We start from the raw sequence: 26,188 nt of genomic DNA on the forward strand, positions 1-26,188 counted from the left end.
GATTTATTAATGTTAGCACTAAATTTGGGTACATATCAGTCTCATGAAAATGGATGTTCTAAGCACTTTAGATAAAATATACTGCCACAAACTTCTTTCTGTGTGTGTAATATTTTTTGTCTGTGTGGCACATGTGATAGACGGTAGAAATGATATGAATTTGGCCTAAGGTAAAGATTTCCTCTCTACCACCCTATCAGTGTTTATGTCATCACACCTGCCTAAACATGGGCATCTCCTCCAGGCAAAGACACAGGAGGGGATTGAAAAACAAACCCTTGGTTTGGTTCAGATTTCAAAGGTCAAGTGTTAAACCGAAAACATCCACCCATTTCCAACCATTTTCTCCCACTTAGTCCCTGTCAGGTTCCTAGTGGGGCCAGTGCCTATCTCTGCCACTCTATGGGCAAGAGGCTGGGTACAGCCTGGACAGGTCACAAGTCTGTCGCAGGGAAACACAGAGACACACAACCATGCAAACACACACTCACACCTATGCCACCTAAGCCACTGTACCTAACAGTCATGTTTTTGGACTGTGGAAGGAAGCCGCAGTACCCGGAGAGAACCCACACATGCATGGGGAGAACATGCAAACTCCATGCAGAAAGACCCTGGGGTGGGGAATCAAACCCAGAACCTTCTTGCTGCAAGGCAGCAGTTCTACCCACTGAACCACAATGTAGCCATAAACCAAAAACAACATTTTGCAATATATGTTGAATAATGGTGAGGGCAAACAAAGGTAGAACAAGGAAATTGTTTCAACATTTGTAACAACAGACCTCTTAAAAGAATAAGCGATGGAGTGACAAGAGCCATCACAAAGTACACAGAGACACAGAGTACACAGAGTGGAGAGAAGCTGGTTTAAAGAAATATTTAAAAATCTTGATATATGTTATAAGCCTCCAAGCCAGAAGTATTTTGATAAGAAAAAATGCTGAAACTGTATCACCAGTTTTGAGAGAAATACTATGACGCTACTAGAGACTTGTGGTGGAGACGCACAACGGAGCCTTATATCAATCTCACGATTGATTACGTTACTGATTATTGGAAACTGGTCAGTAGATGCTTGCATACTCCATATTTCATTAAGATGTTAAAAAATGTTTTTGTAATCTTTATACTACTTTGGATTCAAAGAAAAAATATATCGTTGGCAAACAAGGTTTAGTGTATTGTTGGAAATATGCTGCCTTTATTTTTTTTTTAACAAAGAACAGTATGCTAAAGATAGAGTTCTCTTAAAAACTGGTGCAACACAGAATTAAAGATCAAGACTTTTAGGTCATACTGTGCTCTGTGTGATGGTCTCAAAACTTTGCTAGAAAACATAAGAAAACAAAGAGCATTATGGAGACAATGAAGCATAGCTGGTCAGAAATTAGGTTGCAGTAAAGTTAAAGGCAATAAACATCTCATTAAACAATGTAAAAAAAAAAGGAAATGATACTTTAGCTAAAATTACAGGCCTAAAAAAATGTAAAAAAAAAAAAAAAAAAAAAAAAAAAAGTTGTAGGGGGCACAGCAAAATCTGTAAAATTAGCTGTGGCTAGATGAGACAAGGAGAAAAAAGTTGTTTTTTTTTTCATTATTTAAAAGAGTATATGTAGATGACAACTACCAGCGCACATTAACTCTGGTCATATCATCCCCACTGGGAAACTGGTAGTAGCAATGTTTTAATTAAATTTGGAAAAAAAAAATCATTTAGTTTTTCTTTTTTTTGTGTCAGGAATTCAGAGATGGAAATCCTTACTGACTAGGAACACAGTGTGAAAAGTTGGATCAACTGAAAAGGAACCAGCCAGAACGGCTGTGGAAAAAAAACAACAACAACCCAAGAATGAACGGATAGAACAGCTAGCGGCATAGAGCCTAGTTAGGAAAGGATTTAATTCAAAACCTGTTGCCAACTGCACACTTGGAGGACTTGGGGCTGTGGCTGCCATGGGAGGCTCAAACAGTAATTGGAGCAAGAGAACCAAATGCCTGGCAGTCAGGGCATGACTCACTGTGGTCTTGTCAATAAAAATGATCAGCTCTGCCAGGATAAGTTTGAATTTGTGTAGTTTTATAGGCACACAATGAAAATGGAAAGTCCTCCAACTGTCTGCCAGAGGACAAGAGGTAAAGCTGAGAGGTGATGTCATCATATACAGAGTTGTAAATAGTAAGATACCTGTAATATTTTTCTTTATTATTCAGAACTAGTTGGGCTTCTAAAAAAACCTGCCAATAAAAAAAATCATCCACATTTTATGTTATTACTGATTTGGGAAACGGAATCCAGCAAATTAACAGTTTCACTTTCAAATTTAACTTAAAACTAAGAAAAAAGAACAGTTATATTCATGACCATCTTATTAAAGCTTCCCACTTTTCATGTCTTCTCCTTCAGTTTTCCATTAGAAGTAACTGCTTTGCTGCATTTTGCAATCATACGTAACCAGATTATTTAATGTAAAAAGTAGATAAAAATTAATGTTATGAAACGTTTAGAATAAGATACATTAACAGGTTTTAAATCAGATTTGCAATTGAAAAAGAACACGTCTAAGGTAAAGAAAATAAGTAAAGGTGATTAAAATTAATATATTTTAAGCTTTTAACAGACGGCATAACAACATGAATTTACTAATTCATGTTGTTATGAATACTATTAAATACTATTTCACTTCAGCTAATTAGTCTTATCCGGGGCCATACATTCAATGTTTCATAATCATACGATAGCAAATGTGAGGCACATCTAATTAACTTATCTTCAGTAGTTCAGAAGCAAAACACAACTTTTTAGACAGGTTGTAGCAAAGGCAAAAATAAATAAATAAAAAAATAAAATGGATCATCCTCCAATGTGCTTTCTTCTCTGATTGAGAGTATTTAGCTCCATATAAGGTCATTTAAATTCTGACCAGCAAAGGAAAAGCTTCGACTCAGGAAAATGCTGTCAAAACTTTATTTTGTCAGTGGATTGTATGTCCTCAAGCAATTTTAGTATTCGCTCAAGTATTAAGTTGGTAAAGTGCTAAGAAGTATTTGCAGTGAAAGTCTCCTCACCTCATCCTGCTTTACCAAAATGCTGGGTTTTTTTTCGTTTTTTTTTCAATCAGTCTCTAACTTACAGAAAAAAAAGATTTGAAATATCCTTTTGCATCCAGTTGGTCTCAGTTTTATGTTTGCTTTATTGTTTTTCTTGTTTGTTGTAAAGTGAAGCCAAGCCTTTTGCTCCTGAGCTAAAAACACTTTCTGGGTTAGCATATTCAATAATTAAGTGTATATATTATCTATTTAATACATTTTTATGCATACATTTAAATGAAAGCAATACATAAAGAGGTATAACAATTCATTCAGTTGATCATTTGAAAATCTAACAAATATGGAGGTCCAGACAGTTAGCTAAGCATGGAACCTGGGTAGATACACTACACATTTACCATTTACACAATATCACACATCTTCTCACACACAACTCTTCTTCATGTGTTACCTGATAATGGCATGCTGTGGGTGTACCAAGTTGTTATGGTGAAGTGGCTGACCTAATGCATTAGATTGAGTTCACTGTCAGGTCTTTAAGTAGCTGGGATCAGAGGCAGATACACAGCTAATGGATCCTTCTATCTGTGGGTGGAATAACATAGACATAGCTCTTTTTAAAATGTGATGGAGACAAAAAAAAACAACAAAAAACGCATTTTAACTTAAAAAAAAATTAGACAACAGCTGGACTTGTAATCATTTTACATTTTCATTGTTATGATCCAAGCCATGTTTAATTAATCAATTGCTGTTTATGTGGGAGGCCATGGGATTGTGTTATACATTACAGTTCTTGCTGAACAGTATATCAGACTGAACAGAGATGGTTAAGAGAAAATGTTTGATTTCTGTTTTACAACTAATGGCTATTGGGTACTCGTCACGGCATCATTATGGGAAATCACTTATCTTGCTGAGTGCTCTACAACTGGACCAACATGTATTTTTTAGAGCATAAAGAGAGAGAGAGCTTGGAAGTAATGTTGCGTGTGGTGGCCTCCAAAGCTTTTAATGAGCAAAGCAGGACAGATTTGTTTTGGATAAAAAGTGGGATTTAATGGAACACAAGACTATCTGGGCCCAAGAGTAGGGTATGTTGTCTGGAAGAATGCCCAGAGGTGCTAACTTTATACTCATGTCGACTAAGCAATACTTAGACACAGGAAAATCTGGACAGTGTTTCTTTTTGTTAGATTTTTTTAACCTCTTTCCTCAAAATTAACTGCAACAGCTGTGCTGGGGGAACTTTAAATTAAATGATTTAGAGACGATTGAAGCCTAAATATGATGACTATTGGGAACGTATTATTTTTGAATGAACATCACTTTTTACTACCCTTTTTTTATGTCGTTGATTTAATGCCAGTGCAAGCTGAATGCAGTGTGAGTGGTACTTTTCATGTCCCTGTGGCTTCTCCTAATATTTGCAAATTGCTTTGGATTTCACCTGCACAGGACAAGCAGAGCTTGGTGTCAAAGCAAATAGACCTAAGGGGTAAGGAGCCAGAGAAGGGTGTGCTGATGTCTCACACGGTAACAGACCTGGAAATCCCTCGATCCTATGAGGTTCGACTGGCTCCCATCACAACTTACAGCACAGGGGACTATGTCAGCAGGATCATTCTGTACTCAGAACGTAAGTCACTGTCTCATCCTTTTTTTTGTAAGGAAAAAAGAAATCAGTGTTTATCAAAATAATTATGGAATTGCTATTTTCTTGCAGCCTACACTTATCCAAGATCTTCGGGTAAGACCAACCAACCATTTTCTCCTTTCCCGCATTTTACTATTTTAAACTATTTTGTGTATTTGTGAGGAAAAAACTTTTCCTCAATTTTTAAGCTTAGCATTAAACACCCTGCTTGTCCATCAACATCATATTTCTTTAAAGCAATGTAGGTTGAAAGTGGATTCAACACTCAAATGACTTGGGATTGGCAGATAGAGTAATCATGGTGCCGAATTTGGTAGCATGAAACCATATTAAATAGATGCTGTTTCCACAAACCTGTTGTCAATACATCGATTAATGAGAATGTTCTTTTGAAATGAATATACATATACGTTTATCTCAGTAAATTAGAATACCATTAAAAATATTTTAAAATGGGCATACATTTTTGTTTAATTTAAAAAGGAAAACTTGTGTATTATATAGAAATTACACACAAAAAGTAAATTTTGGTTAAATTGGATACGTGTTGCTTACAGTCATTGTAAATACTATTTTTATTTATTTATTTTTTTTTTATATCAAATAAGTTAATATTGATATGCAAATCTCATCCTTTGAGAAAATTATGGCCATATAATTAGTGTAGTGTTTTCCACTGGGGGTTGGTTGTCATCTTCCATAGAGCAGGAAAGCCAAAGATCATTGATAAAAATCAAGACTTCTGAATTTACTTGTATTCATAAGAAATAAAATGTTAGTGAAGTGTGTTTTAGAAAAAACTGGAAAACCGTGGTGATTTAGAGGCAAAGCTCATTGACAGTCGCCACTTGAGACACAACAAAGACATATTCAGACCATGAGATTAAACAGTCCAGCTATCTCCGCTAAGAGGTGGCTCTAATGCAGAAACCGAATTAGAGACATTTTACCTGCACTGAAGAGAAATGGAGCCTAGGTGTATTTTCAATCTGGAAGACTGACAAAAATTACTGCAATGTCATCCAGATCCACCTCTGCCCGCCTTCTTCTACTCTCCTTCTTCTCTGCAGCCCATATTATCCAAGACTCTCCCTTTTATGCACTTCATTGTAGTCCTGTCTGCCTTCAAATCACGCTGCAACCCACCTCCTCCCTCCTCACATATCAGCTACCTCCATCAATCGGCTTCTTTCCTCCACCTCTATTCTCATGAATATGCCCTTTCTATCATCATCAGCAATGTTCAGCTTCACATTTTCTAGTGATGTTGTATTTTCAGATACATATACTGTACATTTTGCATTTCTATTGCCATTTTTTAAAATCTGTAAAAAAGTGAAGAAGCACAGAGTCCAAGTTGCTTGAAGTGGTGTGTAAAGGTTCAACAGTCAGTGGGTCTTTAGGGAGCCATATGTCATACGTTGTTGTTTAGCTCCGTTTTATCAAGACCAAAGTCAACATGGCCATCTGCTTTGAGATTTTAGAACACTTCATTCTTGTCACTGCTGACAAGCTTTATAAAGATGGTGATTTAATGTTCCAGTAGGACTTGGCACCTGGCAACAGCAAACTATTTAGATGGGAATTCCATATAGAAACTTTTCTTAACAAAAAAAAAAATATATATATATTTATATATACACCAACAATGTAGCTGAAAACCGCTGTTAAACCAATTTAGGTTTCCTTAACATGCCAGCCACTGTCTGATCATCACTATCATCTCATCTAAGTATTAAATGCATGTTTTTTTAATAAATTGTAAACTTTTATTATTTAAAAACACATTTTAAATGGTTTTATGTCCATTGTATTACTTTTAAAAGCTATTTAATTGTTCAATTACTGTAATTTCTAACATTTCAAGTAATAGATGCTTTAAATGCATAATTTTACCTGTTATAAATCTATTTAATGGCTTATATGAGATTCATCTGATGGAGGGGAAATATGATCTGTCTTACATTTAAATCTTAAGGTATGGACAATGGGTGGTTTAAAATTTAAATAAATAAAGAAATAATGAAGATATGAGAGCAAATCTACAGTACAAGCTTTGTATACCAGGGAGGTCACCAATATTAAAAGTTGTGTCAATTCTGTCACACTAATCCAACTATGTATTTAAGCTTATATTTTTCTGTATCTATTGGTATCTAATATTTCCCTGCATCTCATGCTCTCGCTTCCCATCCCCGTTGATCTGAGTCAGTCAAGTCTTCAGTGTTTTGTTCATTAAGAGAAGCGTAGCATTTTCCTGGCAGGAGTGCCGTTTGGCTATGCCAGGGTGAAGCAATTAAAACAACAGCAGATTGGAACAGACTGCGGGAACAACAGTGTAAATTGAAAACAGTGCATGAAGTAGAGAAGGGTGTGAATAGTAATAGATTAGCTCCCTGAAACAAAAGAGAGCACACAAACAGTCCTCTTGGGGAGAGTGAGCCATAAGCATCTTTATCAGACTGTATGTCTGTGTGTGTGAGGCTGGCATGTGTGTGTCTCTGGGATGCTCTTACTGAGGCTGTCAGCTTGGATGGTTTTAGATGGCTGTTGTTATTCTCTCTTGTCTAGTGAGTCTTTGATAATGGCAAAACCCACCAGATGGGCTAATGAAGGTGACAACACTGTTGAGAGAAGCTGCTTTATCTTGCTTAACAAGAGACATCAGCATTAGTAAATCTGAAGACAAGGAAGTGAATCCAAAGATCCCAAAAGAATACACAGAAAGGAAAAATGTGATCACAGCACCTGCCCATATCTATGACATTATAGTTTACATTTGAAAAGTCTAAACATCCAGTTTAAATATTCTAAAAAGACATTTTGCTTTTGCTTGTAACTTCAGCAAAAACATATATATAAAGAATATAAAGTATTAGTTGTTGTCAAATACGCAGAATATAAAAATAATTGTTTTAGCCAAAAATAATCTGTTTTAAAAATGGCTATTTGTATTGATTGGTTTCTGCTTTCCCCAAAAATTACCATAGGTCAAATGTGAAGCAGGTGGCATGAGCCAGTGAGTCATAATAAACTTCCACTTTGATTTTTTGGTTTCAAAAAATGTATCACATAAACAAGTTATTACATTATGAATAATATATTTTTGGACTAAACTTATTGATAAAAATCTTAAATCTCTCCTTTTGGGAAATACAGGGGTTCCCAAAGTGGGGGTCATTAGATCATCTTTACAGTTATTGTAATGTCATCTTTGACTGTAGTGGAGTAGAGCTTATATTTTAAAATAATAAAAAAATTTAATTTCTCATGAAATAAATGTATTACCATTAAATGCATATATGTTTATTTCAGTTATATCTAATACATGAGACAAATATTAAATTTAATTCTAATTTTGGAAATACATAATTAAATATTTAATCATCCACTTAAATAGTTAAAAATACAATTTCATTTAATTTAAAATAAATTTTATATAAAAATAAACATAATTTATTTTTATATTTACAAGTGAACAGACATTGTAGAAGCTATACATATTTTTTGTGGGTCACAGGGTGAAATATATAGAAATCCCTGCTGAAGAACATGGTTAAAACAAGTCCATGTTACTTTCTGTAATACATATATCCTCTCCCCCACATTCTGTTTGTCATTTTGTTACTACAGGTCTGTTTACTCTAAGGTGAACATTGAAAAGAACATTTTATATATTAACCATCATGTGGATCTTATGTTATTTATCTACATTATATTTTTTCAATAAAATCTTTTTCTTATTTTTTTCTTTCTCTTTAAATTCTTCTTTTCATGTGCGCACACATCTCAGACCAAGTGTGTGGGTTCGAGGATGAGCGGATCTGTGGTTTCTCTCAAGACCGGAGTGATAAATTTGATTGGACAAGACAGAATAATCTGACGCACAATCCCAAGCGATCTCCTAATACTGGCCCGGAGACTGACCGCAGTGGAACAAAGGAGGGTAAGATAATTGGGAAATAATTTTTAAGTCAGAGTCATGAGTCATTGTAATAATAAGGAACCAGTTGTTGTAGAGCCCCAGTCAGCTGTAGCCTCTACCAGTCCTTGGTATGTTAATCTAAATACACCACAAAATACAGAATGCTGGTAGAAAAATAAGAAAAGTCTATTCTCAGAGCAAATACAATATGCAGCGCAACCAGTAATGGCTTTTTATGTCTAATTATGTTATTTAAAATGTATTAATTTTCCTTATTTTTGAATAACCTCTTAACAGGTTTTTATTGTTTCTGTTTCCTTGTTGATCTCAGGGTATTACATGTACATCGAAGCATCCCGACCTCGTGCTCAAGGGGACAAGGCCCGTCTTCTATCTCCACTTTTTAATGTGTCTTCAGTCAGGGGCCCGAAGGGCTCTAGTCGAGTCCCATACTGTGTCTCTTTCTACTATCACATGAAGGGAAAACACATTGGTGAGTGCTTACACATTCAAGGCAATGCAAGGCAAGTTTATTTAGATAGTACCAATACATATAAAGACAGTTCAAAGCACTTTACATTAATTAAACAATAAGATAGAAAGAACATGAAAGCAGAATAAAAGCAAGTAAAGATAAAAGCAGACATGGGCAATGTGGAGTCAACAAGTCATCTCCATGTCATGTATTGGTTCTACCCAGCCACTGAAGCAGGTGAGTCCAATCTTCACCGTGAATTAACCTGTGCAGATTGGACTCACCTGGTTAATTGGCTGGGTAGAACCAATACATGACATGGAGATGACTTGTTGACTCCACATTGCCCATGTCTGGATAAAGGCATTATAAAGTAGGTAGTAAAGCAAAAAAAACAATTGAACCAAAAACTTAAACTAATGAACTATTTCAATTTACAAGTAAAATCAAGTTTTAAACAAACTTTGAATTAAAAGAACTCAGGCTTTCAGCATTCTTACAGTGTTCTGGGCTATTTTTCCTCATAAGTGACACATAGGAACTCCTGTACCAGAAAGGCCCACCTAGTTTTACAGACACTTATAAAATCAAGCGATGAAATGTATAATAAAACAGTACCACCACTGTGGTTCTTCCACAGTCTGAATTTATACTGATGCTACTGAACACCTTAATAAGGGCAGTCTCAGTAGCCTGGTTAGCATAGAAAACAATTCTCCATCATGTGGAGAGAATTGCTTCCCTTTCTATTGCTTCCCTTTCTTTTTATACATTGCTGAATTGTCTGATTGTGTGTTATTGTGGATTAATTTTAACAGTTAATTCTTGTGTTCTCACTATAGCATTTTAATAAGATGTATAGATTTAATAGACTTTCATGCTCTATATCAAACAATTTTCTTTCTGATTACCTTACATGTTTAAATATAAAATAGCATTACCTTTTAGAGAGATTATAGTCCTTATTCTCTCTATTTTTGTAAATTTTTAGTTTCTCCATGGCAAAGCTAACTTTTTAATTAAGGAGACAGTGTTATTCATTTGAATGATGAGTGTCTGATCAAAACTTTTTAAGTCATTGGGCCTTATGCAGCAACAATTTTGTATTCTAGTCGTAAATCTCTGGTACTTGGGGCTCTTACAAAGACAACACATCAGATTTAACAACGTTCTTAACTTGATCCTTATAAACTTGATGCAGTCCACCTGTGTTTAAGTGAGCTTGCATTCCCGAGAAATGTAAATTTGCCACCTCAGTAAGGCCGTATAACTGCACAACCTCCTAAGATCGTCAGGTGTTCAATCACAGAAATGGCATTGAAAATGAAGGGAAAAAAACTCTGCTGAGAAGCAGAATTAAAGGACCAGTAAGAGGCAAGCAGTGTGGAATAAATTACTAGAGCTATAAATGACAAGGTTTGACTTTTATAGAAGTGAAAATAAAACAACAATAATAAAATACTTTGTAAAAAAAAAAAACGGTATTTAAAACTACTTGTTGAGGCATGAGGTGGAACTTATGACGTAATTGCTTAAAGAGTTTGCCATCACCAACCCAACACAGCTATCTGCAACTCTCATTTCAATACTAACTCACATATGTGCTGTACATCTCCAGAAGCCATATGGGGATTGATTAGGGCAGGATTGATGGGGTGTTGTATTTCATGTTGGGCCAAACCAGATAATGTTGCTTACGGGCCTATTGTTGTGTTGTTACGTAATTGTTATAGAGTGACAATTTAGTGCAAAAAAAACATCTTTGAATTAAAGCTGACTTATTGCACAAGACCCCTTCGCCAAATCAGGAGTACTAGTAAAATTTCTTCATACCCAAGAAGAGAATATTAGATATAGGGGGAAAATGGTGAATGTGATATTTCCTCCTAAATCACACATCCAAATGACTTAAGAAATAATTTGTTCATATGAACACTTCTTGCATGAGGACCAACTGTTCATATTATACATGCAATCCAAACTGTTTGATTTTTTTATTTCAGAAAGTATGAGGACCATTGAAATCACACCAATGTTGTTTATCTGTAGTTGGTCCTCCATCTTCCTTCTTTGGATAGTTTTTCCTTTCTCAATTTTTTTTTCTGTTTCTTCAGCCAAGCTTGAATAGACAATTCAACTTTTTTGTCATTACATTGTCACAAGTAGAAAGAAACCAAATTCACTCTCTGCATTTAACCAATCCCTTTGGGTAACAGTGGGCTGCTATTGGGCGGAGCCCCGGGAGCAATGTGGGGGTTAAGGGTCCTGCTCAGGGTCCCAGATTGGCAGTCTGTGGGAGTGAGGCTTGAATTGTGAACCTCTAGGATCCAAGCGCAGTACCCTAACCAATATGCCACCACTCCCCTATAGCCCCCCCAAACTCTAAGCTTCTCCTTAGTATTGATATAAATGCTCTATGCTTCTCCTTCAGGAAAGTCTTTATATAAGGGTTTATACATGGCCTTTTAGGTTTTGTCTTTGCCACTCAGAATCTGGGGATGATACTGTAGAATTTGAGTCTTCTGGTCAGAGAGTGGGGCATGCACTATTGGCATACATTGTTGTACCAAAAATATAAATGAACCCCCTCCGTATATCATTCAACCTTGTGCTAACAGCTGCTACTAAGAGCTAAAAAGTGAACCCTGATGTAAACAACAGGAACTTGCCTGCTCACATGGTCTCTAACAATAAATTAAAAACGTTGTCCACAAACCAGTCAGGTTAAATCTTATTTACAAGTACAAACAACTTAAACAAAAAAAAAAAAAACTTGAACAAAAGCACACAAAACTATTGACAGCTGGGACCTGCAAAAACATGCTGCCATCAAGCATCCTTGCTTTTTTTAAATTAACATAGCACCTTATCATTTACATTAAATGTTATGTGTTAAAAATATTTCTCATGTTCTAAATACTTACCGGTAGGCTATTTGGCAAAGTAGCATTTTGGGCGTTGTTGTGTAAATGTCAAGTTCTATTCTGTATGAAAATCGAGACATGTTTTTAGCTATAAGAAGAGGAGAGGAGAGAGTATATTTTTTCTCCGTCAGTTATAGTGCAGAATCACACATAATGTGTTTCTTCTCTTTGGGCTCACTGTCAGCAACAATAAACAATATTTAATTAGTTTTTGTTTGCCACTGGGTAGGTGTTTAGAAGGGCTGAATGCAGCATGACAAGTTTAAAATTTCTTGGATTATTTTAAACAGGGGACTGAAGTTTATAGAATGCATTTTATTTTCATTTGGATCAAATGCTTTGATAAATGTATCAATAGATTCTGTGTACCTTTTTATCAACAATTTGTGTTTTGTAGGTATCCACATTGCAATGGATGTAGACTTTGTGTAATCGAAATTGAAAAAATCATTCGACTTAAAGATCACCAGTGAATGCATGTTTGTGAGGTTGCACATCTTTTATACCTTGTTCTCTGATAATAGTGTAGACAAGTGGGTCTGATAGAGCTGTGCCCCTCTGAAACTTTCACTACCACACTCTGCTATACCTTAGACCAATCAATAGATTGTTTTAATAGTCCACTGCATCCTGCAAGGTGTGTGTGAACTTATAGGTATAGTTATGTGTAAGCATTGATAATTGGAATAGGCAAAGTTTGAGTGGAAGCAGAGATAGAAATGATAATGAGGCTTTGATATGTAGCTGTAGACTCAAAGACCAGGTTGAGCAGATAGATATATATTTGGATCTCTCTATTTATGTTATATTATATAAAGTATTATGCTTTGTCTTATGTGACTCATAATGTTCAATAGCATGAGAGATGTTATGCAATTTATATATCTTTAAAAACAAATTAATAATTTTCTTGAGATTTTATGTCAGTTATCAACACAAAGGAAATAACAATGACCCCTGTTTTTATTAGTTGTTTTTGTTGTAGCAAATATTAGCCTGTTAGTTTTTAATAAAATCCAGCACAGACTATTGCTTTCAGAAGTCATTGATAAACTGAGTATATGTGCCTAACAGTTTCTGAGACAGGGACCAGACCTTAAGAGAGCAAAACCAAACGTTCCAAGACCGAGAACGAATCTTTAGAATTTCAATAAAATTTAAGAACATTATTTTCTACACTAAAAAATGCAAAAATTAATTGAATGAAAAATGGTTAATTTATTTAATAAAAATTACTCATGGCTGTCAAAGTATTAATTTTCAATCAAACCATAGATGTCCAGAATTTAATTTATGTGTAGTAATTGGGAATGGCACAGGGGAAAATATCTGACTGATGATCAGATTTGCATTCAAGAATTCACAGTCCCAGGAACTTGCAGTGTTAAATTAGCTGGCACTGACTTTTTACGCAATCTTTCTCTCTGAAATGAAAGGTTTATTGTGATTGAGAAAAACAGAGCAAAGATTGTTTTTGCATGTATTTTAAAGTACAAAATAAACAACTCCAACTTATAGGTTTTATTGTTATACAGGATCTTGTTTACAAGTGAGATCTGCCTTGATAAATTTTGAACATTGTATCGGGCTTCTCTTGCTTTTAGCCTACTCTCTGTTGGGTTGCCATCTGTCCCTGTGTTATTGATCCTTGTTTGCCTCTTGACCATACGCTTTCTGGTAGTATACAATTTGTTAATCCTGGAAGCTCTTGCAGTGTTGGACCTGGATAGGAGATATATCTTCTCTTTAGGATTGAGAGGATTTTTTGGAGCTTTAACTACCAGCATGATGGTGAGCTGTTCCTCCTATGTTTACAGAAATAAGGTTTGATGCATCGATCATAGTAGCTCTTCTCTGTCAGTCAGAATGTCCAGTTGGTTAACTATTACCATTTTGTCTGTTTGAATTAGGAAGTCCTACAGGACCTTAGCTCTCTCATTCTCCACCACCTTAGGAAGTGACTTCCATTTTGACCCAGGGGCCTCTAATTCAAACTCCACACAACTTATTCTAAACATGACCAGGTGTTGCATGAAATCCTTTCCTTCTAATCTCTCATTTCCTGGTGTGAGATGCTAAATTGTTTCAAGGGACTCTGTGCATAGCCTACATAGATTTTACCTTGTGTGATAGATCTGGGCTTGTGTAGATTTAAGGACACCAGTTAACAAAAATAATCCATGCAAATGATCTAAGAAAATAATGATCTTCAGTTAAAAGATTATACCTTTGTTAATAACTGTGTTATTGACTTATGGAATATCCATCAGATTAGCATCAGGAATTATATATACCAAACAGAATTCTTACAGTGGTCTTTGGTCTAAGCCCAGGACGGAACCTGGGTGCTATCTTGGTCAGTTGATTGGCGGAGACTTGAAAACATAAAACATCCGTTTTATGAACAGGCAGCACCAGCAAGGCTGTGCTTGGTTTTCAGCTCTGAGCTCCCATGAAGAATAATGCTGTCCTCTTATTAACATGGAAAATAGACCACGATTCTGGAGATTTCACCACATGTAATGTGATGATAACTGAGGGACGGACTGTGTCAAAACACATCAATAAGTTGATGCTCTGATATGGAAGATGAAGTTTTGAACTGGAAAAGTTGTAATTCTTTTAAGTAACACATATTTTTATTTCGGATTAAATTTAGCTTCTGAGTACAGCTTCCTTCTTAATCCCATAAAAAAAAGTTATCATTGACATATCATAAGCAGATTAACCCCATTAATAAAACTCTTTCACTCAGAAGAGTTGTTCAGTTATTTGAGAGTTTTTGCAGAGGTGCTTTATCTCAACTTGTCAATTTCTGCAATGTTTAAACAATATTGTTTTTTAATTCTATATACTGTACATTAAATAGAAAAGGAATTTTCAGACATGAAAACATATGGGTAGATACTTCTTCTGCATGCACACACATTATTACCACATGTAGAGCACGTATGCCCCCTGCTTGTGCATTTGTTTAGGAGACTGGTGGTTGGTTAATGCTCCAATTAGGGGCTGGCTGGAGATCGTTAAGAAGATGAACGATTCTCTTACATCTCATAGAGCTGAATGAGATAGAGACAAGAGGCAGCATGCCTATTACAGCCCCCTTCTCATAGCTCTCACGCTGTTTTTTTTCTTTTCTTATACTCACGCATTACATTAAAGTGAAGTGTGTATTTAATTTAATTCAAAAATACTTTATTGATCCCAAAGGGAAATTAAACGTTGTCGTAACAAGTTGTTGTATATGTTGATAGCTCAGACAGGAAGGATCTTCTGTAGCAGTCTGGCTTGCACCAGATCTGGAGAAGGCTTTGATTGAAGACACTGCTGTTGTTTAATAGTCTTCTGAAGAGCATGCTCCACTGTTGTCCATGATGTCCTTAATTTTAAAGAAGAATTTATGTTTTTTATGAATCGGTCTTCAAGGATTCTAGAGGAATTCCCAAACTTTGGTGGCCTTCTTTATCAGCTTGTTGAGCTTTTTTAGTCATTTGCTCTGATGCTGTTAACCAAGCACATGAGGACAGAAGAACCACAAAGCAGGTTTAAAATGGAAGGAAACCAAACTTTTGCTCATTTTCTTTGAAGAGGTTTCAGCATCTATCCAGAAGTCTTTGTCAATTCTGTTGGTTTGCACCAGACTGAGAATTTACAGAGGCATGATGGCAGAAGAGATCACACTTTCCACAACAGACTGATAAAATATATGCTGCTAAAACAGGAGGGACTTAGCTTTCTGAAGAAGTACAGTCCGCTGTGTACCTTCTTGGAGATGACCTCAAACTTGCTTCTCCAGTTGAGTTTGTTGCCCAGGTGTCCAGAGCCTGTAACATTATTAATGACCCCTAACACTTCCACCATGGACTTTTCTCCCTGCTTCCCTCTGGGAAGAGGCTTTACAGCATCCGATTCAGGTCAAGCAGACTCCAGAACAGCTTCTTCCCAAGTGTCATTAGACTGCGGATTGTTGTATAAAATGGGGTGTAAAAAAAAGCGATGAATGTTGGAAACTGTAAATCATTGCCAGTCTTATGTTTTGCATTTTTTTAACATGTTTACAATTTATCACTGCTGCACTTTAGAATTGGAAATGTCTTGAGAGCTGCACTGAAGAAAATCTCATTTGTATAGACTCTGTGTGGACAAAATTACAATAAATTCTGTCTAAGGTGAACACTAAGGAACTTAAACTCCTCCGCCTCATCTCATTCTCCCAAATTGTAACAGGATTTCACTTATTTTTAGTTCTTCCGAAAACCAGTTTTTCTTCAGGTTGTTTACACACCATGTGACAAAGTAAGCAATTCCATATGCTCAGGTTCGTGCCCATTTTTGATGCGCCCAGTGACTGTAGAGTCATCCAGGTATTTCTGCAGATGACTCAACTGTCTTGTATTGAAAATCAGAAGTGTACAGAGTAAATATGTAGGAATAGTTATATTACCATCGTATGTAGTCCGGGGCTTCTGACTACCTGATCACACAGTTGACCCTTTAATTTTACAACCCATGTTCTATTTGTCAAGTAGTGTTTGATCCAAGCAATTGCTGTTGCCTTTACCTGTGTCTTCTGCTGTTTCTGACAAAGCAAATCAGAAATTGTGTTGAATACACTTGAGAAATAAAAAAAAACATGACTGTCTAAATAACAATTGACCTGGACCTGATGCCTAATTACAATTCAGTCTCTCCAGTTGACTGAATTGTGAAAAATAAGGGATAATAAACCTACATATAGTAAATACTTAAGTTATTCCAAAAATATCCGTTCTTTCAGGTGCTATGTCCTGCTTCATACTGTAGATATGTCCGAAATAAGTCTAACCCATTTACTGTAGAGGGTTTGTATGGTATTGTCATTTCAGAGTTTTTTGTACAAGTCTCATAATGCCAGAAAGCCTCACCAAATAAACACCAATCCACATCTAATGTACTGTATCAAAACTAAATATAATTTAGTTTAAACATAGGCAGGGTGAAGTTTCTACTTTTCTATATGTCATTGGAGAAAATAGATTTTATTACTGACAAATTTCTTGTTTTTTTTTTTGCTGAATTTTCTAGATAAAATATTTTGCTTCTTGCAGTCTTACAATTTCAAATTTACTGTACTGTACATGTGTTACTTTTTTACAGGCACGCTTAATGTTCTTTTGAGAATGAGAAGTATTGCACCTGTGGACTCAGTGGTGTGGACAAAATCAGGTCATCAGGGCTCAGACTGGAGGAAAGCCTTCTTTGACATCAGCCCCAGAGGACCATTTCAGGTAAACCACTAGTGCTGGTTGTTTCCATACACAATAAAAGTGTGAAGTCAATTATATAAGATTAAAAATGAGCACAACTTATACTCGTAAACCCTCTGACAAGATATTTAATATAAAACAAATTTAAAAATAAAACAGGTTGAAGAGGAAACCTGTGCATTTGTTTACTTCACAGTTTGGTCCTTTCCTATCTGCCGTGTCCTATTACACCCTTTTGAACTAAGATGTTGCCCGAAAGTCAGAACCTGTTCTGCCCAGTAGAGAGAAAAATATGCACTGTTCCCCTAACTATTAATACAAGGTTTTAAGAATTAAGCATTGATTTTAGTCTTGATTTCATGACAGGAATCTAAATATTTTCTTTTCTTATTGATGAAAATACATAGAAACATTTCACTGTACTTCACTCTGCCTTAATCAAAATAATATCTGAATGTTATTTCCTTATTATTTTGTCTATTCATTACTACGACAGAAAAAAATCTTTTGAAATGCAAATAGTTTTCTAAAGTATTCTCATCTCTTTGCTTTTTTTGTACAAAATTGTGTTGAAATATTTAACTCCAACTTTGAGGTAGATCTCTTAGGGCTTTGTTGACATGTAATAAAGTACAGATAAAATATTAATGAGTTTTGGGATCCCCTGTATTTAAAGATATACGGTTACTGTTCATTTTTCTTTTATGTGTGCAGAGATTTTGCTGAAAGAAAGTTATTTGGGCAAAAATGTTTATTTTGCATATTTCTTGAACCAACATATAAATCATACAAACATAAGAATATATTGGAATGACTAGTTGGAACAGCTTAACATCTAACCGGGGCTGTATTAACTTGCTAACTTCAAGATTTAGCCAAATCAAAACAGATACTGATGCTATGAGGCTGGTTATTTAAATATTACAGGAAGGTCAAAGTTTAAGTTAACTAGTCCCTTTAAGTCATCATGGAAGTAAGTGCTTTGGAAGAAATAGCAGAAAGGTCACTTATTGTTGGAGGACTGTCTGCAAACAAATCATTAAGTCACATTGGCTCTCTGTTTTTTTTTTTTTTTGACTAATATGATGCATCTCCTTATTCTGATTCTTCTAACTTTCTTTTAACTGAACCGCTTTAAATACTCCTTTATACCCACATCCATCAAATTTTAAATGAAGATAGGTCTGTTAGGGAGAAATGGAAAGTGTGCAATAACTTTTTGTTCTGCTTGTTTTTTTAGTATTGTATGTTAATATTATTATTGTTTTTATTCTTATGAGTCTGTATGTAGCCTATGTGTGCATTTTTAGCTGGTATTTGTTCCTATCTGTACTTATTGTTTCTAATGGCAGCTAGTACTATGCACCGTGCACTTGGTTCCATGACAAATTTTCCTTATGGGACTAGCTGAGTTCCCCTAGGGGACTTTTCTATTTAAAATGTCTTTGCCACAGTCAAGTATAGTATGCAGGCAGAGAAATATTGACAGTCTTGGCTATTTTGTTTCTGATTAGATTTTGTTTTTGCTCTTTTTTTATTGGGAAACTAGATGGGTCAGTTATCCATCAGCGTAATACATTCTTTTCTCAGGGCTTACAATAAATCAAACGTTGCCGTAAAGTGTGAAGGTTTTTTTTACCCTAGTGCGCCTAAGTTATTCACTATTTATTTATTAATTTGTTTTACAATTTAGTTTTAATAAACACTGCATTACTTTCAAGGCTGTACTAATTATAAAGTTTAATTATAAAACAAATGTCATTTGATGTTTGTCCTTAAATTCCCGTGTGTGATAGTTTATTTATTTTACATGGACTTTTGTGCAGATGTCATAGGTACAGTAGTAAGTAGAGAGCCCTGCACCTTTATTCCCTACTAAAAATAAATATATATAATATTTACAAATATATAAAGATATATTAATAGAATAAGAAAGAGTGGTATTCATATATTTTCATGTCTTTGGCACTCAAAACTCAGCAGGAAACATTAGCAATGATTTTTTTTTTTTTTTTTATATGCATAAAAGATAGTTTGCTGGAGTTTCGATGGTGAGATTCATCTACACCAACCTCACTGCAAATTATTATCTTGACCTCTAAATATATATTTTTACCACACATCCAGTAAATTTAATAAAATATCAACTTTGTGAAGGCTTTTCTGGAGCTCCTTTTTGATTGCTAAAAGGTGTAAAAAGGCTTAATCTAAAATAAAACATTTTGATTTTAAAACCACAGGGCTTTAAGTTGATCATCAAATTGGTGAATAGCAGCCCAAAAGCCTTTAGAGTATATAAAATGTTTCTTTTTGTAATTTTGCAGATTTTATTTTTTATGGCATGCAACAAATGATATCTGACATATCCCCTGAAATAAAACGCAACAAGCTGTATTCCTTTAGACGACACAATATTTCCATTTCTAAAATGTAGAAAAAGACCATCAATAGAACAATATCAATATGTATTTGAATGGTAATCAGAAATTTAAATAAACAAAATCTGTAAAACTTCAGAAAATATTTATATATCTACAACTCGCAGCCATTTTTGGTAACTCTTAAATTAAGCATTTTAAAGTCCACCTCTGTACATCTCTTGTCTCTTGGTTTTTTAGTGTAGTTATTGTATAAATAAGTTAACACTTTCCTTCTTACATTTTCCAAGCCCTAATGGCCATTCCCTGACCTCTGTAAAAGTCATTTAACTGAAAAGGTTTTGTTACCTGTACATTCTAACAAAGTCATAGGATGTGTTTTCTTCAACCAGGTCACTCAGAAATAATAAACTGTCAATGTATTTCAAACCTGCTTTGCAGGCGGAGGCTTTAATGTGTTGAAATTATATGCTAGTGCCAAGAAAGGCAAATCGCCTTTCTTTCTCATACTTAGTTGCCAGGGTTACATTCCTACTTTTTGCAGTAGTTATGGCCTAGCTACATCTTGAAAAGATTTTACTTCTTTTCTTCGTCTTTTATTAAAAATCTGTTGTCAAGTAAGAAATCAGAATTTTTTTCATAATTTTATCTTTTTTTTATACAACATGTAATTGGTCCCTTAACATATGATAACATTCTGCTCCTGTCCCCATGCTAGTTTCGTTTAGGGGATTTATGCATACTATCTTTGTCTAATGATGAAAACTGTTTTTTCACCATCTTAATGACATTCGTTGCACACCTGGTCTTTTCCAAGCTTGTATTTTTTCCTTCCACTTATAGTAATTTTACTTTTAAACGCACTTTAAAGTTAGATTTTTTTTCTGAAAGTTTCACATTTAATGTTAAACACAGTTTAATATAATTTTGGTAAGTAATAAAATGGATCTCTAATGCTTACCAAAAAAATCATTACATATTGCTCTGTCTCTGACGTCCCCCTCTAGTTTTTGAGAGTTCCTGCTAGACCTTTTTCTTTATGTCATTTTAGAGTAGAAAGACAGCTAATTTACTTATTTTTGCTATTCCCACCATCAGGTTTTAATACCAGATGGGCAACTGTTGGCTCAAAAAGCTCCTGGTTTACTTTGTGATACACAGTTACTCTTTTTTTGTGCAATTTATATCCTCTAAAGAGCATAATTGGCCATATTAGTGACTTAATCATGAAAGATATGTTCAAACAGTCAAGGAAAAACAAGGACCTTCTTTTTTTTTTTTATTGCTCCCTGTATTCCTCGAGTAATACACATTTAGAACAAAAACGCTGAGGAACACAAAGACGGCTACTCATTTTTTTTTTCATAACTGTGTGTTTTAGATAAAAGCACATATGCATCTAAATTAAATTAATATTCATGCAAATTTCATTACAAAAGTAAAACTTAAAAAGATTTATTACACACTTCTAAGTTTATCAGAAACTATGGCCTGTAAACCTAGTAGGTGATCATTGTATGACACTGCTAAGGTGTTGAGTTGCAATGCTGTGTGATGAAATCAGCATCTTCATAAAGTGTACCAGGAGAGGGATGCATTAATTATTTATTTTAATATTACATGCTAAACGGCTCCTCTCATCGACCCGATTAAATACATTGGACCAACACAGGTAGATATCATATTCCACAAATCATTAGGAACTGAAAATTTCACACAGACTTTGAAGCTTATTGGACTATATTTTCTCCACAAGTACTTACTTCTTTACTAGTCTGAAATAATGATTTTAATATACAATGCGAAATTAACTTTTTCTGGAAAGAGAACTTTGGATTCCAGAGCGGTAATCCGCTCTTTTCCTTGGTATATAGTCCTGATATTTTTCTCATTTACGTGTAACTTAAAGTGTAAATATTTTAAAAAATCTGTTGTTCAAATATTCTGAGTTATGAATTGATTCTGTGACAAAAAGAAAAAAAAACTAGAGACCTTTGGATAATTGAACAGTCCAGTGATTTATCGTCATAGACGGAAAGTCAGCAGGTTTTTGCAGGGCTTACACTGACTACAGAGTGGTTGTTCTGCAGCCACCACAGCAAAGTAATTAAAATCAGTTCGTACACGCTCATTAGCATGGTGCAGTGCAGGTGCAGCTTCCAAGGATGTACGACTCAGTTCATACAACCTTCTTAATTTCACAAGCCAAACAGAATAAGTCAGGTGCCAGACTATTGGAGGATAAAAAGTATATTTATGCACACAGAAAACTGTGCCCTAGAACTTCCAGAATATGGTGCAGTAAGAACACCAAAATTAAGACTAGTGTGCCAACCATTACCAACTTCCTTGGCACATGAGACTATATCCATTGTACAGACAGCTACTGATCTAAGTAATGGTTGGCACACACCAGCTACTGAGCGGCCCAGACTGGCAAATGGGAAGCCTAAGCTGGTGGAGAGTACTCTTTTGTATTAGGTTTTGGGATGCTGGTAAATAGCATGAATGGGCCGGTCATCCTCTTGATTGCCTTTTGCTGTCAATTAGCAGAGACCGGTATTAGCCCTAGATAGACAGGCACTAATATAGAATAGACTGGCATTAGCATTAAAGAGCCTAGAAAAGAGCATGCCTTGGCTGGTCAACTACAACAATAGTCTCAAAATAGCTGAAACTCGCCTCAGATTGCAATTTTTAGATCTGTGCCTTGTATTAAGACTGCATCACCATTGCTTGTGCACAAATTTCTATCTTCCACTTAGTTTTTTTAATATTATGCTTCAATAAAAAATTCTATGAGCTGCCAGAGTTTTAAATAAAAAATGTTTTGGTTAATGTATCAAGTAAAATTATTTTTTTTTTATAAACTGCCTTCATTAATGGTCTTGGTCTACTCAACATTTAAGTGAAACCTGAAATTGAAACACTACCTTTCACAATTAAATTAACTTTAATTGCATGCATGAGCTGCTGAATGAAAACAGGGAATAAGACCTGAACCTCCACGATGAGCAAGCATGAAGCGACAGTGAGAAAAAAAATTCCCCTTGGGAAGGAATCTCTGGCAGAATTAGGCTTCACATGCCGGATTTCTAATGGACCGGCTGGGGATGCCTTGTGAAAGCATTATGAGTCCAAGGAATTACTTAAATAAGGGCAAGTAGCAGCATAGAGACTGAGCCAAATAGAGCTTGCGAGAATGTTAGACCCCGGCGATGGAGGAGGGTTGAGTCAGGGTCATCAGAATAAAAATCTGACATGCTGTCCAACTCAGATGCTTTTCGTGTCAAGTTGAGCAGGATTCTGGATGCTAAATGGATTATGAGGAGGTGTGGTTGAAAACTAATTAGCTGCTTCACAGACCGATGAGACTTTCATTGCATTAGGGTAAGTGATCCAGTTTATCCATTTAAGCTTCAACATAGACTGCATTTGTACTTTTAATGCAGAGGACAGCTCAATTGTTTTTTTTTGAGCCTATGTCTTCACAAATATGCAGGTTATACTCTAAATAACACACTGCACATACTTATGGGTGGAGGATATGCAGCAGGAAACATTTACTACATACAAAGTCATTTTCTGAAGCTCAAACTCAAATGCAGATGCAGGTTTGCATCTTTTGATAGTCAGGTGCAAACACTCAGACAAACATTTCTGAGGTCATTGTGGCCAGCAAGAAGGCATTGTTATAATGCCAAACAATGGTATTTCTAAAAACATATTTTGATCAGTGAATTCACAATATTAGATAAATATTAATAAAGAAAAAAATGTTTACAGAGCCTGCATGCCGTGTCATTTAGTGGACCTTATTTTCTATCTTTGAAGATCAGGCAATTAGTAAATTATGTGTACGAATGGTAACGCTATATTTGGAGAACTGTTTATTGAGGTTTAAAGCTGGCATATACGAGGGTGCTAGTAGGACAAGAATTAGCATATTTTATCAAATGTGTGTGAAAAAAAAAAGAAATTTGACTTTGGTTTTCATTGCTCAAACCATTAGCTAACTTTAATTTAAAAAATACCAGACAATATCTAAAAAACACTTTCAAAAACAGTATTAAGGACAAGGTATAGTAGATAATAGTGGATATGTAAAACTCATCTTGTTTTTTTTGTTAGAAGCTAATTAACTGACTACCCTGATTGTGAGGTAATTATTCTGTTCAACAGAGTGCTGCCTGTAATCTCACATTTTTGCCATTGATGCCCTAAAGGATAAAAGTCTAAACAGCCTAGGATCAGGTTAATAGTCTTTTTATTTCTGCCCTAAACCTGTACATGTAATGGCTGAAGTGAGGGTCAGCCTTGTTGATCGTCTCTGCAGGCCTAATAGTTTGTTGCAGTTTAGACCTTTATGTGCAGAAGAATTTTGCACTTTGACTTGGCAGCAAGCTTAAAGTAATGTGTGCTTATTATACAGTAGGACTGAGGTAATGCAAGAATACTTCTTATAATTATTCTAAAAAAAACTTTGGTGGTAATTTTTATACCTTCCATTTTACAGCTTAAATAATAAAATTCTGAATTATGTATTATAGGGTACATACTTATGTTTGGCTTAATTATATGTCAGAACATTTTTCCCCTTAAAATCTGTTACATATATATTATTGTTTTATCTTACTATTTCAGTTTCGCTTACCTCTGTCTTAGCATCCCCTCCATTACACCCCTGACATATTTTTTTTTTTTTTAGGCTCGATCAAATTCTGCTGCTTTTGATTAAAATAAGTAAAAATAAGATTTTTAGGCTGTTCCAAAATATTTGTGCTCGAATAAGTTACTTCATATTTTTATTATTATTATTATTATATACAATGTGAAAACACCTCCAAAGGTGGTAGAGATTGACCGAGCCAAGATCCTGTGGGACTTCCTGATATACAGTAAACAGACTGAATGGACGGTAATGGCAAACTAACCGGACATCAGAAAAAAAGGAACATGAGAAACTATAGAAATACCAGGGGCTCACAGAAAAGCTGGAGAAAACCTGAAAGGTCAAGGCAACAGTGATGCCTCTGGCCACTGGGGCACTTGGGGCAGTGACCCCCAAACCTGAGGAGTGGCTACGGCAGATCCCTGGAAATACATCAGACATCTCGTTCCAGAGAAGTGCAGTTCTAGGAACAGCAAAGATACTGCGCAAATCCGTTAAGCTTTCAGTGATTGTATTATAATTGCATTGTAATTGCATATTTATATTGGAAGTTAGTACAGGGTGAACTATAGTTTCAGTTCAGTAATTAGATAATGAAATCTATTATTGAACACTTTTGAAAGACAGAATGGGTTTTCCAGTGAATACATAATAGAGTAATAATGACACCTACTAATTAAAACAATTGAAGTACAATAACACCAATACAGCAACCCTTGGTAGATTACTCATCCCCACTCACAGATTAACCTGAGGCCATCTGTGTTCCTCACATTTTCATTCACCCGAGGTACCTGTGGGAAACCAGGCTGACCTACTATGTATTCCTCTGTGCCTATCATTGGACAGTGAATCTGCTCCTCACAGGAATTTCAAAGCCCTCACTGTATATTTGTGTGTAACACGTGTAAACTCAGTCACTTTCACTGCTCCTTTTTCTAGCACTGTGCCCCATCTGGTGCATGGACAGCACATCAAGGGAAACATTAAAGGTTACAGGGCTCAACAAAACAACACTCTCACAGCTCCAACCTGGCATGTGACTGTACCCCTTTTGATCCTGGGATCTTTTTCTGCACCGACACACTCACAATTTGTCCAATTTTTTATTTTTTTTTTCTTACAATTTGATCATAAGAAAAAAGTGTGTTTGTTTTATTCCTGTGTAAAACAGCTCCAATGTCTGTGAAAGTCACAACCGGAAGTGTTTTCTTGTTTAATTACAGGATATTGATGTGATTTAAAGAAAAAACACAAATGTGGGGATAATTAAATTATTAAATTGTTTTTGGGATCAATTTTACAGCTTTAACATCTGACTATTTCTCATTCTTTTAGATTTCAAAATGTTTTCTTTCATTCTTTAAACATAGAGATTGCATTATATTAATTTAAATAGATTTGTCTTGAGATTTTTTATCGTCTTGTAGTGGTTGGGATTGTCTTGTAATGTGCTGGATTGGTTCAAATCTTAATTAGAAAAATAAGACTCCATTTTGTCAGTTGAATATTTTTAATAAGTTTTGTTTAGTATTTATATTCTCTTCTTAAATTCATTTATCCATGGGTATAATCATAACAGCTTATTTTGTATGTCTGACTTCTGAATTAATATTAAAGTCAATTTATAAATAGTTTTATGACATATTCAGTATAATTTTCTGAGACCCTTACTTGAAGGTTTTCATTGCATATAAAATATTAAAGGCAATATGTACCCAAAGTGGATTGATCAGAATTCCAGCCAAACACAGAGGGAAAACAAAGTTGGTTTACTTAGTTTGTCAATCTAAGCAGTAACAAAGCTGTTTGGAAGTCTGTTTAATTGAGTGGATTGTGGTGTTTCGGTCAATTAGT

General features: G+C 35.1%; 1 protein-coding gene across 3 annotated transcripts in view; it reads left to right on the top strand.

Annotated features, from left to right (window-relative positions):
- mdga1 (MAM domain containing glycosylphosphatidylinositol anchor 1) overlaps window positions 1–26,188 on the top strand; it is a 240,539-nt gene that overhangs the window by 201,811 nt on the left and 12,540 nt on the right. For all 3 annotated transcript variants that reach the window (XM_015378249.1, XM_015378250.1, XM_015378251.1), the window contains 5 exons: window positions 4,510–4,690; window positions 4,778–4,801; window positions 8,502–8,654; window positions 8,965–9,126; window positions 17,172–17,302. In XM_015378249.1, the coding sequence (XP_015233735.1) occupies window positions 4,510–4,690; window positions 4,778–4,801; window positions 8,502–8,654; window positions 8,965–9,126; window positions 17,172–17,302 (651 nt within the window). The remainder of the gene's footprint in view (window positions 1–4,509; window positions 4,691–4,777; window positions 4,802–8,501; window positions 8,655–8,964; window positions 9,127–17,171; window positions 17,303–26,188) is intronic.

Source organism: Cyprinodon variegatus, unplaced genomic scaffold (genome assembly GCF_000732505.1).
Source record: "Cyprinodon variegatus isolate N-32 unplaced genomic scaffold, C_variegatus-1.0 Scaffold167, whole genome shotgun sequence".
Lineage (NCBI taxonomy): Eukaryota > Metazoa > Chordata > Actinopteri > Cyprinodontiformes > Cyprinodontidae > Cyprinodon > Cyprinodon variegatus.